Source organism: Habropoda laboriosa, unplaced genomic scaffold (assembly GCF_001263275.1).
Source record: "Habropoda laboriosa isolate 0110345459 unplaced genomic scaffold, ASM126327v1 scaffold30, whole genome shotgun sequence".
Lineage (NCBI taxonomy): Eukaryota > Metazoa > Arthropoda > Insecta > Hymenoptera > Apidae > Habropoda > Habropoda laboriosa.
In genome coordinates this window covers 964,459-979,184 of record NW_017100178.1, presented here as the reverse complement: position 1 = coordinate 979,184, position 14,726 = coordinate 964,459, and the positions used below count along the sequence as shown (strand labels likewise).

Here is a 14,726-nt window from a genome sequence, read left to right as displayed (position 1 = left end):
ACGTCAACATTCTAATTGTTATAACATGTAAACAAAACTTTAAATTTAGTGTAAACAGAAAAAATATATAATACAATTTATTTCACGGTATTGCAACAAATAAACGTTGAATCTTTCCCTAAACCTTCAAAATAATTTCGAAATATTTTATTCGAAGAGGAGTATTCCAAGTCAGTATCAGTAATGTAAGAAATTATTTGATTGTATTTAAAAGAACCGGAAGGAGAGTATTTAAAGTCTGATATTAAATGTCTAGCAAGTACCAGTAATTGGTAAAATGATTTATATTTGCTTTAAAAGGAAAATTTCTAATAGGTATTAGTTAAAATGAATTATTATTCAGTCTATTGTATTGAAATTCTAATTGATTCTAATGTATACAAGTGTTACAAGAAGGCTGAGTGTGTACAGGGTGGACACTGACTCTAGTATTTACTAAAATTCAAAAATTCTCGTATAAATTCCGAAAATAGATTATTAATTACGGTAAACTACTGAGACGGTTTAATTAAGGGTGGGCATGGTGCTGCTTTAGTTTGAAATGATTTATAAACACATAATTAACAGAGGAAAAACCGTGAAACGGCAAAACGTCTACATTCTAATTGTTATAACATGTAAACAGAACTTTAAATTTAGTGTAAACAGAAAAAATATATAATACAATTTATTTCACGGTATTGCAACAAATAAACGTTGAATCAATATTTAATTCGTATAAAAACAATTATTTAACGTAATAATTTTACCTTCACTATGGCTATTTTTAATCTACGACCACAGGTCAACCTGATTTCTAATCCTTACGAACTTTAAATTCAGTCTAAACTGAGAAAATATATAATACAATTTATTTCACGGTATTGCAACAAACAAACGTTGAATAGATTCTTAATTCGTATAGAAACATTTATTTAAAATAATAATTTCACCTTCACTATGGCTATTTTAAATTTACGACCAAGGGTCAACCTGATTTTTAATCCTCCGAACTTGATTTCACAACGAGAAAGGTAAACTTCCATTGCATTTAAACGATATTCTCCACCAAACTGAACAAAGTACAGTAAATTCTCTACAAGAGTCAGTAAGTTTGGACTCTAATTTAGTTTGGATATAATTTATTTCATGGTATTGTAGCAAGCAAACGTTGAATAAATTCCTAATTCGTATTAAAAAAATTATTTAACACAACAATTTCTGCTTTATTATGATCATTCTTGATAAATGACCACAGGTCAACTTGATTTTTAATCGTTATAATCTTTAAATTCAGTGTGAATAGAGAAAATGTGTAATATAATTCATTTCACGATATTATAACAAACAAACGATGAATACATTTTTCATTCGTGTAAGAAGAATTATTTAACACGATAAATTTAGCTGTACTATGGTCATTTTTAATCTACGACCACAGGTCAACCTGATTTTTAATCCCTACGAAATTAATTTAACCACGAGTAAGTAACGAGAACGCTAAAACCTATGTTTCCATTGAAGAATATTGTAAAAACGTATAAATTGTTATATGCAATGTTATAACAAATTGTCGGAAGTATAAATTTATAACAAAATTGTGAAAATTGATAAATTATACCGTGTTACGATATCGGAAATCTCCCGCGAAAATCTCCCGCGAAAATTTCCCGCCTGACCTAACGGACGATTTTGCTAATGACTTTGGGGAGAGGGTACCGCAGGCATATAAGGACCCCCCGATGTCCCGCGAATTTATTCACCCTTTATACTGGGCCATAGACACTTCGCGGCGTATTTTGACCTGAAGGTTCTGAGATGTGAATAGAGTGGTCGGGGGCTACTAGCTAGTCTATGAATTATACCGTGTTACAACATCATAATAGAAGAACAGAAATTTCCCGCGAAAAGTAATCGGTTTCCCGCGAAAAATAGTCGATTCCCGCCTGACCTAACCGGCGATTTTGCTAATGACTTTGGGGAGAGGGTACCGCAGGTATATAAGGACCCGCCGATGTCCAGCGAACTTATTCACCCTTTATACTGTGCCATAGACACTTCGCGGCATATTTTGACCTGAAGGTTCTGAGATGTGAATAGAGTGGTCGGGGGCTACTAGCTAGCCTATGTCCACCCTGTACACACTCAGCCTTCTTGTAACACTTGTATACATTAGAATCAATTAGAATTTCAATTCAATAGACTGAATAATAATTCATTTTAACTAATACCTATTAGAAATATTCCTTTTAAAACAAATATAAATCATTTTACCAATTACTGGTACTTGCTAGACATTTAATATCAGACTTTAAATATTCTCCTTTCGGTTCTTTTAAATACAATCAAATAATTTCTTCAATTATCGATACTGACTTGGAATACTCCGCTTCGAATAAAATATTTCGAAATTATTTTGAAGGTTTAGGGAAATAAACATTTGAATTTTAGTCATCCTTGTTCTTCAGACTTGTCGAATAGAATATTGAAGTGACTTTGAGAGGTTGCTTTTTCGTTACAGCATAACAATCAATATGTACTTTTCTTCCAGCAATTGAAATTAATTTGAAATTTTTCATATATTTTCTCTGATATTGAATTTTGTTTACTAATAATTTACCATCCAAGGAATTTGCATGAATTGCATGTTAAGTAGTTAGTTGATTTATTATTGTATATTGTGAGCTGATTTGGAACGAGTGCACTATGCCCACCCTAAATTAAACCGTCTCAGTAGTTTACCGTAATTAATAATCTATTTTCGGAATTTATACGAGAATTTTTGAATTTTAGTAAATCTGGCGCGACAGTGAACGTGTTAATAAGTAAATATTGTTCAAATTATATCGTGTTTGATACCATTTTCTTCAGAAAAATCTCACTAACATGTTAAAAAAAATTCCAGATGAAAAAAAGTAAAATTAAAGAAATTATATTTTTCTATTATGATTTGTGGAGCCGTGAAATCTGGTAAAGGAAACCGACTGGTGTGCATTACACGGTTGACTGACTGCGAGCGAGATAACATGGGCGCAGAAATGACGCAGACCTAGGCGTAGGACCATCTATACTGTCACTTGTAGAATCCAAACCTCCTGACTCTTGTAGAGAATTTACTGTATATGATTTTTACATACAAAGCGAACTGTTTTTGTCTTCTTATCGGCGGCGCATTAGCATGTAAAACAACGGTGTCGTTTACAACTTATTCTTAGTTTTACGTGGTGACAATTACATATAGGTACAATATTATTGTCAATGAATAAATCAAATGCAGATTCCACTAAATCACATCTGAATATCGCATACATAATAACACTATGCTTATTTTTATGCTAATACAAGTTCGACATCTACCTTACATAGATAGATATATGTAGTTTGCCACCGTATCTTTTAATTTTTTTACACGAGTTCACTGAAATTATCGATAGAACTTTCTTCTCCGTCAGTTTCATTTTCACTTTGACTAGATTCTGTCTCTCTTGATCGTCCGCTGTCGTTCGTATATCGAATTAGGATGGAACAGTATATACTACCCTGTTGCATGCTGCTTATATCTTCTACAACCGCGACGCATACTGCTTATTTTCACGGATAGCTCTCTTTTAATCTTTATCTAAGTCTTCCAACCTGGATAAAGAACGAGGATTTTATTCATGAGCGAGATAAAAGAATGAGTAACTTTTTACTACGATTTCGAAATTGCATATAATATTTGTGCCGTGTTCTGCGTTCGACTAACAGTCGACGATTCCCCTATAGTTTTTAATTATTTCTGAATATGGTCTTTTTTACGCTTGAATTATAAATAGCTAATAAAAATTTTAGTGAAAAATGAGATGACTAATATACCTAATTGAAGATAGGTGTCCGTTCTTTCAAAACGCAAGCAAAACTTTTGTTTGGGTCAAATTGACCCGAACATACCGGAGTAATAAATACAGGGTGTTCGGTAACTATTGACAGAAAATTTAAGGGGTGATTCTAGAAGGCGACATAAGACGAAAGTCAAGAATAAAAAAATGATGTTTGAGGCTTCGTTGTTTAGTTATTAACGTTTAAAAATATGCCGGTAGCCTAGCAAACCTCCTTACACCAAAGAATATAGGTCAAGTGAAAGCATGGAGGGTGCAGAGATCCACGCAGGCTAAAATAGCTTTGAGAGAACAGAATAATTTCAACAACAAATACGAAACTTTAAAAGAGCTACTCGATGTGATAAGCGCATGTAGCATTTATTTTTAACTCTTCCTTCAAATTATACATTATTTTATAGTTATAAACTTTTAATGTAGATTTAATTAATTTTTCTTCAGTTTTTTTTTCAGTTTTCTATGTTTCTTAGTTTTCATTTCGTGCGTGTGCGTGTGCCTGTGATGATTGCAGTGTACAGTGATTGTTTATCAGTGGCTTGTATGTATTGTGTTTGGTTGGTGTAACGAGGTTTGCGATGGTAACGAGGTTATGAAAATCCCTTGTTGAAAATATTGACGGCTAAAAACATGGCGATTTCGACGGCTGCTGCTCTTAAATGTGCATATGTATGTTTTGGCGCGAAAATTCAAATCAACGCTCTATTTTCTAAATTTTCTAAATTCTAATCATCTCTTCAATAGTTTGTCTGCAGATGAATCTTTGTAGTTCGGTTTAATTACTTCTAAAATTTTAATTCGTTTTAACTTACAATAAAGTTGAAGCGGAATATAAACGAATGAAGGTTTTTCTCGAAATCGGTGACGAGAACGTAAATAGATACTCGTCAGTCTGACGATCGAGCTTTGAGCTAATACATATTAGTAGCAGTAAAAGAAAGATTTTAAAAGTTATTAATTTATTAATCATTGTTATCTGTTTATTACTACATTATTAGTTTACTGTTTGTTGCGACCACCTGATCTCGCAACGAAGCTTCGGTTTGGTGGATTGTCGCAATAAAATGTGTTAGTCACATTTGGCCGCCAAACCGAGGTGCCGACGTTCAGCGGCCCACCATAGATCTCCCGTGGACGAACCAGCGTCGCGACCAAACAATTGTCTTTTCCTTAAAGAACCGAAAACACTGATCGAACAAAGACGGAAGAAAGTTTCAGCCATAAAGGATACCGTTACTGGGGATCGAATTTGTTAACGACAAATATGTGCATAAGTAAAAATAACTTAAAAGTTTTAAATAATGAAATATGGACTAATATATTAGCATTTTTATATAAAGATATAATGTTATATCTTTTATAGTTCGAATCAATAAGGGTTATGAAGGTATTACTTTAAGCTATGATGTCACCGAAAGAAAAACCGAAAAAATATCAGTATTTATTTCGGTTTCGGTATTTACCTACATATTTCGGTGCTATAACGGTTTCGGTATAGCGTTGCTGACGTATACCGGTATCAAAATCATACCGGTTTGAAGTTCCTGGTTCTGACCACCTTTCGTCCGCCGAAATCTGTAAACTTTCGAAGGAAATGATCGTTTTGCCCCCGTGAGTGAGAGGAGAAGCAAATGAACCGAGAATAGCTTCTTTGTAACAGCATTTTCTATACGGATCCAAGTCGACGCGGGCAACCCCCGTTCGAAGAATGTTCGGCCTTCAAAAACAGAGAAGGAACGCGAACAGTAACGGCGCGTGGTTTATAGCGGGCCATTTAACGGTCTTTGCGAAATTGAGTCATCACGCGGTTCGCCTGGAATCTCGAATATTTTCCTCCCGATGCTTCAGAGTTCTCCGTAACCCTCCCTCTCCTGCTTCCTCCCTCGTCACACCAAACTCTCTCTCTCTCTCTCTCTCTCTTGCTTTTGCAATATCCGCTTTCTGTCCGTCCTCAATGCCAGCAAGCATCGTCATCGAGGATCTTCGAATTAGCTACGAAATATCGCGAATGAAACAAAGAACCTTTCTCATTTTTGATTTGGTGAAGTATTACGGAGTTCGAAAAAAGAATGTTGTTTTGCGCTGATTTAACGAGGTTCGAAGTGTTTTCAAGCGTAAGTAAGCTTGCTGAATGACATTTGGGGAGAATTTTTATCTGTACGATGAGAAAATTGAGAAGTATAGGAGAATTCGTTCCATCGTGGAAAGTGCAGTCCACAGTGACACGAATTTCTCACCGCTGGTGCAAATATGCGAATCTGCCCGTTACTCCCGCTGTGTATTGACTTTGGTCATGACGCGTACACAACATAACCGCTTAAGATGTTAAAGATGTGAAATACAGATAACTTTTTTTTAAACTTTGAAGCTAGCGGTTGATCATTTTAATTTCTTTGAGTCGAAGGATTTTGGTATAATCGTTATTTTAGCTAAGCAATAGAATATGGCGTCTATAAAGAATAATTTCACGAAGATTTGTGGGCATACGTATATTTGTATAGTGAACTAAAACTTCTGTTTATTACCTTTAGAGAAACATTTAAATGTTACATCGTTGCAAATAAAGGGTAATCGTGAATTTGAAATAACAACATACACAATTTAAATATAATACAAAACACAAAGGTTGTATTTAAGAGTAAATAGATTAAACAGTTCTGGCAACTTGAATCTTCACATATAAGTGAACCAAATAAGTACAAACTACAAAGCTGTGTGCATTTCAGATAGGAATGAAATCATTTTAAATGTGAAATGCACAAATATCTGAATCCGTTTGCAATTGTACGATGCTTTTACAAGGCGAATAACTGCTGATGGACTCTTAGCGAAAATTCTACCAGTGTCACGCCCAAGCTACATACGTACATATGTATCTCGAAACGTATTGCCCCCCTGACCCACAGCAATATCGATAAATTGTAAGCAACATAACCTAAAAACGACTTGATCAGCCGTCCTCGATTTTAAAATTCGAACGGACATCAGACAACACGACGCAGTTCGAAGATTTTTTCGAACAACTATACATCGGACTGTGCGTGATTCTGGTTGGTGCACGGTAAACGTTATTTCAATTACGACACGTTTGATGTCGTCTGGCGCCGGTTTTACGGGCGCGGCCGTAAAGTCTTAACGGCTGTGAAATCTAAGCAACAATAAGGTGCCACATAGAATGCCATTTACTCGATTCAATCGGCTGGAAATCAATTCATCGTTCAACTCGAACCAACCTCCCTTTTTTAATTCGCCTCTCTTTCTCGCTCTCGTACATTTTTCTTCCTGCTTCTTAGATTATATTCACGATCGAATATCGCTTGTCATTTTCCCGCCGGATTGTCCCGTTAAGATTGCATTGGCCTCGAGCATTTTTCAATCGTCCAAACCGCTTCGAATGCTCTCCACTCGCGAGAAACTTCACCGGTGTTCCTCAAAATAAACGCTGAACGTTCGACAGAACAGGTGAATAGTTCCCTTCTTGGAGAAATATTGTTGAACTCTTCGTAGAAGACTTCGTTAGATATGAATTTTGATTATTTACTGCGATTTTCTGTGTTTGGTGGAATTAGGATTTTTCATTTAGTATCTGTTGGTCTGAAGGAGTTTTGATTAGAGACGCGAAACGTTTCACGGAAACTGGAACAGTTGAAAATTATCCGATTGATTGCATTCAAAATGCAAGCATGTATGTAGTATTAAAGTATTTAACGAAAAGTTGACTAAAACAGAAGAAGAGCAAAGGAGGATGTTAAAAGACGGTCAATTTTGGCATACGGCCTGAACGAAAAAGTTTTTCGAAGGTCTTTACACACGACCTACTTCGTTTGTTATTATTCTAACGACAATATACGACAATTGACACGCAGTGCAGATGATCAGACTTCAGTTTTCCGTAAAACCGGAGGATGGTTCCCAACTACGCGGATTTCCACCTACGCGGGCAGTCGACGTCTCTAAACCGACGAGTAGTTCTACAGAACACTGTATACATAGGTATGCGTTTAGACTGATATGTAAGATCATACTTTTTCCTCTGGCTTTCATAGTGGATACACAGTTAAGAAATGCAAATTCTGTTAGAGTCTTACTCTTTTATTGTATCCCTGTCGTGACGATTATTTTATTATATTTACGATAGTTTATTGTAACTTTTATCACTTCGAGAAGAAATAACTATTGGTTTCTGATTGCTTCGAATATAAGCATCGTGTCATCAGAGAATTCCTTGTTTCGATTAATTTGTCATTAATTATTTTTCATTATTTTTGGTTTTTATTAAACACTAATGTACAACAATATGAGTTTCTAAGTGGTTAATTTACGAACAGACCATCATCCGAAAAAAACGAGACGGTTATAAGTATGGTCATACTCTTACCTTGAACCGCATTTCTCATAACTTTCCCATCATTTCCGGGAAAAATGACAATTACATTTTTCGTTCCTTAGGATTTGTAGAATCATGCTGTGAAAAAATTTTTCGTTCCAGCCGTATGCCAAAATTGGCCTTTTTTTAACATCCTCCTTTGCGTATAAACTGCATGAATAATACAGGGTGTTCGGCTACATTCGGTACTAAATTGAAGAAACGTTTCCTGAAACCATTCAATGTCACAAATCAAGTGACGAAATTGCGTGTCCGAGGCTTCGTTAATTAGATATTAATTAATTAAAATTTGCGCCGTAAGTATTCTGGACTTTCTAAATGCACCATAAATAATAGAGTTATGATGTTGCAGTTGTTAAAAATTAAACCTGTAAAAGATTTATTAAGAAAATGGACAATTATCTCTTTAATTATTTTATAACAGATTAATATGTTAATCTACTAATACACTGAAAACGTGACACCGGTTCGCAAATCTTACTGCAAAATGTAATCACGATCAAATTACCTCTTATATGCAAACGAAATTTCTACCTTGAATGTTGAGATTAGTATCAAATACTTATACGTTAAATTATGCTAATGCGAAAATTGTTTAATGTTACTTTTTGTTTATCTATTCTTACCTTCTTAAAACACGAATTACTTCATGGTCTCATGGTTAATATATTAACACTCATAAATTATATATCGAATAATACCCTTCTAAACAGCAAAATGTTAATTGGCTTGAAATACACTTTAATGACTTAGAATGCAATAATAAAGAAAATAGTGTACGCGTGTGATTTATCCCTTTTACTGCCAAGTAGCCGATATGTCGGCCTTTGGTGTTTGTGAAAAAACTGCCACCAGCTGATAATTTTCCATGCACAATTTATACAACCTAAGTATAAAAGGTTCATATTCTTTGTAATTAAATACTTTCGTACATTTAAATGAGTCATACATACAGTCGGCCGTCAACTAAAAATTTTGGACGTCATAGCTAGCTAGACATTATTTTCAATTGAAAAAAAAAAATTATAAAGCATAATACCATAATCCAATGCTTAAAATGTATTTTCTCGTGGCCGTCTGACAGCAACCTGTAAATCTTTAATTACTCAATAAGTATTAATAAGTAAATGTTGTTCAAATTATATCATGTTTGATCTCATTGTCATGAGAAAACTCTCACCAACATGTTAAAAAAATTTCAGATGAAAAAAAGTAAAATTAAAGAAATTATATTTTTCTATTATGAATTGTCGAGCCGTGTAATCTCGTAAAAGAAACCGAGTGGTGTAGCGTTACACGCTTGACTGACAGCGAGCGAGATAACATAGGCGCAGCAATGACGCAGACCTAGGCGTAGGACCACCTATACTGACACTTGTAGAATCCAAACTGGCTGACACTTGTAGAGACATTACTGTATTTGGGGCTGGCGGTAAAAGGGTTAAACATGCAATAGGTTAAGCGTATGACAAATCGTAAGGGGATAATCTAGCCAACTGCTGAACGCAAACAAATGGATAACTATTTATTTGTATGATCGGTAAATGTGACGACTGCAAGAATCGCCAGAAAATATGCACAGGAAATTCGCGCGCATATTTTTCTTCCAAAAACAAAGTATGCTTTATAATTATCACGAATACAAGAAAGAATAATTAGAAATCAACCAAGGGTAAAGAGTACTCATTCGATAGAAAAAGTTTTCACGCGAGCGATCAGTGGAGAATTAAAATTCTCGCACAAAAAACGCGTGGAATCACACATTTACGTATGTATATAGTGCTGTAGGGAGAGGAGATGGTAGGAGCGGATTTTTTTTAACGATTTCACACGGCTCGATAAACCGCAATAACATCACTGTGTATTCCGAGGATGCGGAAAGCAGCGTTCACTTCGGCCGGTTGATTTCCATTATGAAAAAAAGAAAAAAAAATCAGAAAAACAGAACAAAACGAAAAAATGAAGAAAATAGAAAAGAGGAACGTCCAACGTTGGCGCGGTTAAATAAAAATCGGCCGAGCGAGCAAATGAACGTGTGCTCATTGTCGAACGGAACACCCTCGCGCGTTTTCATCGGCACTCGAAAACTGAATGCACCCTGCACTTGAATTAATTCGAGTTCGTATACGTTCGTTTCGTCCCCTCCGCCCTTTTCACCCTCTTGAAATTCAGCCTGGCTATTTTACATCCGCGTAATCGCGACCGATGAAAGCGTCTTCGTTTCATCGTCCCTTGGTTTCCTCTTCTTTCACAAATTTCCACGCGATACTCTCCTCTCTTTGTATTCTTTGTTTCTTTTTTCTGCTTCGTTCGCTGCCCCTTTTTAATGTCATTTGGATGGCTATGGTTCCGTATCGATCGATCTCAATTTATTTCAGACTTGTTTCATCCGTTTCACTCGCGTGATTCAAGCCTGAATTTGACCACAGCCGCAAAATCTTCAGCTATGTGTTTCTTCCGCGAGGGTGTAAAGGAAACGGGGGACGCTGTTCGTGTTAAGCGGTGAAAGGCTTTGCCCTTAAGCGGGGTTCAATGGAAAAAGGCGTTCTATTGACGACCATTTAAGGCGCTCGAGTTGTTGAGATATCGGTGTAGGTGCAATCTTTACCCACTGCTGGTATTCATGGAAAGATGCAAAAAGGTCTTGATATATTTCAAAGTTTTCTCCTTTAAGAACGTTTAATTTGTAGGTTAATTGACTTGAGGAACTTGTGGTGTGAATGAGCACCGGTGATGTGAAATTTTGTTTAATTAAGAGTATAGTTTTTGGAAACGTGTTTCTGTTATTTGTAAAGTAGTTACACTTTATACGAATTTATTAGAACTTGCTTCGAATGAGAAACAAATGTATCGATGAATAGAAGTTTGGAAAGCAAGGACATCAACATCTACCGTAATATATAATCGGATAGAAACGAAAGTCTCAATATAAAGTCTAATCTCAAAATAAAAAAAATATAAAAAACGTTTGGAAAAGAAATATTTGATGAAAATCATATTTATTTTTGCTAGAATGATAAAAAAATGTATACAGGACAAATTATGTGTGTACAAGCTTTAAGGAAACTTACAATGTTTAGTTACCATAAATTCGTTAAATTTGTGAAAATTTTACTGTCCAAGCAAAATTCGAAATGAAATGTTTTATCATTTGTATATTACTTCATTGGATCGGTATGAAAAGATACTCGTATATTTTAAGATATCAATGATTAGATTTATCTAAAAATAAGTGATAGATTGTAACATAGAGATTTAAAAATCAGTTTTGTAAAATTGTTTACTCAGTGTGCATCTGCAAAGTTTGCAGTTTTAGGATACGGTAAAATTGAGTTAAATTATGGATGGTACAGATGAAAAGTTTTTCTCCTCGAAATAGTGCAACTCTGCTTAAAAAATAATCTAGATCTCGTTTGTGTGATTTACATTCGGTAATAGTGAAATAAAACATTCTGAAATGTTAAAAACGAAAATTACCCTTTCGAATTAGAAAAAGGGTATCACTTCTTCTGCACGACTGTCAAAGATACGTATGTGCTGATTCATCAAGTAGCTAATTTTAAGCGGTTTATCAATAGCTTCGATGGCTGAGAAACGCTCAAGGTTAATTTGCACCAGCGTCGAGAGTTTATTTGAACCACATCGGCCTGTACCTCGTCAGACGCGAATAATTGCATGGGATCTCGACGATCCAGGAATTTCCATGCAAGCACTTTCAATATTGTCCATCGAAGGTGTTCTGCTATCTAGGTCTCCTGTTTGCTTTCGTTTATACTTGTGCAGATTTATTAGGGCACTTCAGAGGAAGAGTCTGCAATGTTACGAACATGAAGAGCTAGACCTTGAGATGCTGCAGACTATTTAGACATTAGGTTCTGCGAAAATTCATTTCCATCTGGTCTCCCATCTTCGTAGTTATAAAGGAGTTAATTTTGGCTTTTAATTGTGGATAGTGTAGAGTTTTTCCTAAGCTTTCTGTAGCACGAAGTTGTGATTAACGAATCTTTTGCTTGCGTACTTTTGCAAAAGATTTATACGTTAAATGGGAATTCTAACATAAATTTTTGGCCAAAGTAATAACCTTTGAAAATAGTTCTTCGTATATTACCCTTTGCTATTTTTACTATTGCAAGTTACGTGAAACAGAACTTGTATAAATGTTGAAAATTTTGATAGAACTTTAAGTAACTTTTTACAAATTAAACAATTCATGATAAATTTGAAACTGTTCTCTGGTTACATGTCCCAAACACGAGAAAAACTAAAAAAGTAGCTACCATCGAAATTTAAATTGGTACGATTATTTTTTTACGAGCGTTGTGCAATTCAAAATAAAGGATTAATAATTTTTAAAGAATTGGTCGAACTACTTAAGAAGAAAACCAATTACTTAGAGAAAGGACAAATAATCTCACATCTGAAGCTACAACGAAGAAGATTAACAAAGATTGATTTTCAGTTAAAACTAACTGTATGTTTCTTACTGTTGCAGGTCGCAACGAGCTGATTGCCCGTTACATCAAATTGAGAACGGGCAAGACGAGAACGCGAAAGCAGGTCTCTTCGCACATACAAGTGCTTGCTAGGCGAAAACTTCGCGAAATCCAAGCGAAACTCAAAGTGGTAAGTATCCGAATACCTGTTGGTCCGGTGCGCATTTCTTAGCTGCACCACCTTTTCATTTTTATTTTTGCCGGTTGACATTTTCATATCTAGATACCTGAGAACCCGTGACAATAAATAATATCAAACAACTGAAACATTATTCTCATCGACTTTCATACATGCATCCCTTCGATCATTATAAATCACCCAAAAATATCACCTAAAAAAAGAACATTTTATTTAACACCATGCACGAACTAAATTAGGTTAACATCAAGTTTTCGAAGTACGATAGGGTATTCCATATTTTCAATTTTTTCACTTCTGTTCGTTCCATTTCCCTTTACCTCTCTCGATTCAGGTTGCGCAGGAATTAATTGTCAATAGAGAATTCGTTCGATCAAGAGCTACGTAGGGAGGTTTGTAGCGGAATAAATCATGCGTAAAAATGAACCCGGCCCGTTTAATCAACAGCTGAATTATTAAAGCGATTTGGGAACAATTGCGCGGCTGTTAATAAATCACAGCACAGTGCGTTCACCGCTTCCATTCGACGATGAGTGCGCCGATGTACAGAGGAAGAGAGAGAGCCCCGTGGTGCATTGTTTATACAGGGAACGGTCAATAGTGCAAGCACAGATATAAAAAGGAGACAAAACGAACGTGTAAATTAAGCAATTCGAGCGTGTTTTACGCAGTTAATCAACGTTCACGCGTAAAGGCACACGAGTTTATTTCCGTTTTCGACGATCCACTTTGAGCCCGTGCAAAGAACCAGTTAACTTCAAAAGAAAAAAATTCATACATGTGCAACTTGGAAATCGTTTATTTTTCTCTCTTTCTCTCTCTTTCTCTCTCTATCCCCTCTCTCTCTCTCTTTCTCTTTTCCTTTTGTTGCTTTTGCATCGAACCTTTGAAAGTTTGTTTAAAAATAGATGAAATGGATACAAAGGAAATATCCTTTGGTATTCCAGAAATAATGAATTGTAAATGATAAAGAAGAATAAGAAAGGGAGGATAAAACAGAAAATCAAAATTGTAGGTTTCAAGTATCCGTTTTAACGAAATTAGTACCTAATACTTTGAAAGTTCATATCTGCAGAGGTATTAAGCTATGATACTTAATGATATACATTTGTTTGTGAAGGCTTATTACAACAATGCAAAAAACCTTCACAAACAATGATGCTTCCAACTCCTTTAAATATTAATATTTGGTGAAATTTTGGTTCTATATTGGGTGTATTTTTGATAATTCAAATTGTTTCAGGGTTATTGTTATCTATACGTAGGATAATAAATATTAATTTGCGTAAATCATCCTTTATTTCAGAGTGCATCTAGTTTACTCGCTAGAATTATATTAAGCTTACCGTGTTTTGAGTATCACAGCAATTGCAGAATGTGCATTTTCATTTTAGACGATAAATATGAATTTTTCAAGTTTATGCCTTCTTTGTAAGTTGGTCTCTTTTTTTCAATGAAACTTAATTCACCAGAGCTTAATGTGCCTCGAATATTATAGAAATTTCAGAATTTACGTAGAACGATATATATGAATTTTTTAAGCTTCCGCCTTCTTTGTAAGTTGGTCTCTTTTTTTCAATGAAACTTAATTCAACAGAGCTTAACGTGTCTCGAATATTATAGAAATTTCCGAATTTACGTAGAACGATAAATATGAATTTAATAAATTTCTCCCTTCTTTAGGAATTTCACCCCTCTTAACTAGAACTTAATTAAGCAGAGCCTAATAAATACAAAAATTCCTTAAATATTTCTCTTTAATTAAAAAAAAACTACCCAATCCAACTACCAAAAGAATCAACACTCCAAACGGACAATATTAAATAATAAACAAAACATCACACATTCTCTTT

At 34.9% G+C, this 14,726-nt stretch overlaps 1 protein-coding gene across 2 annotated transcripts in view; it reads left to right on the top strand.

The window, feature by feature from the left end:
- LOC108578955 (protein scalloped) overlaps positions 1-14,726 on the top strand; it is a 443,348-nt gene that overhangs the window by 396,476 nt on the left and 32,146 nt on the right. For both annotated transcript variants that reach the window (XM_017942377.1, XM_017942378.1), the window contains exon 4: positions 12,734-12,864. In XM_017942377.1, the coding sequence (XP_017797866.1) occupies positions 12,734-12,864 (131 nt within the window). The remainder of the gene's footprint in view (positions 1-12,733; positions 12,865-14,726) is intronic.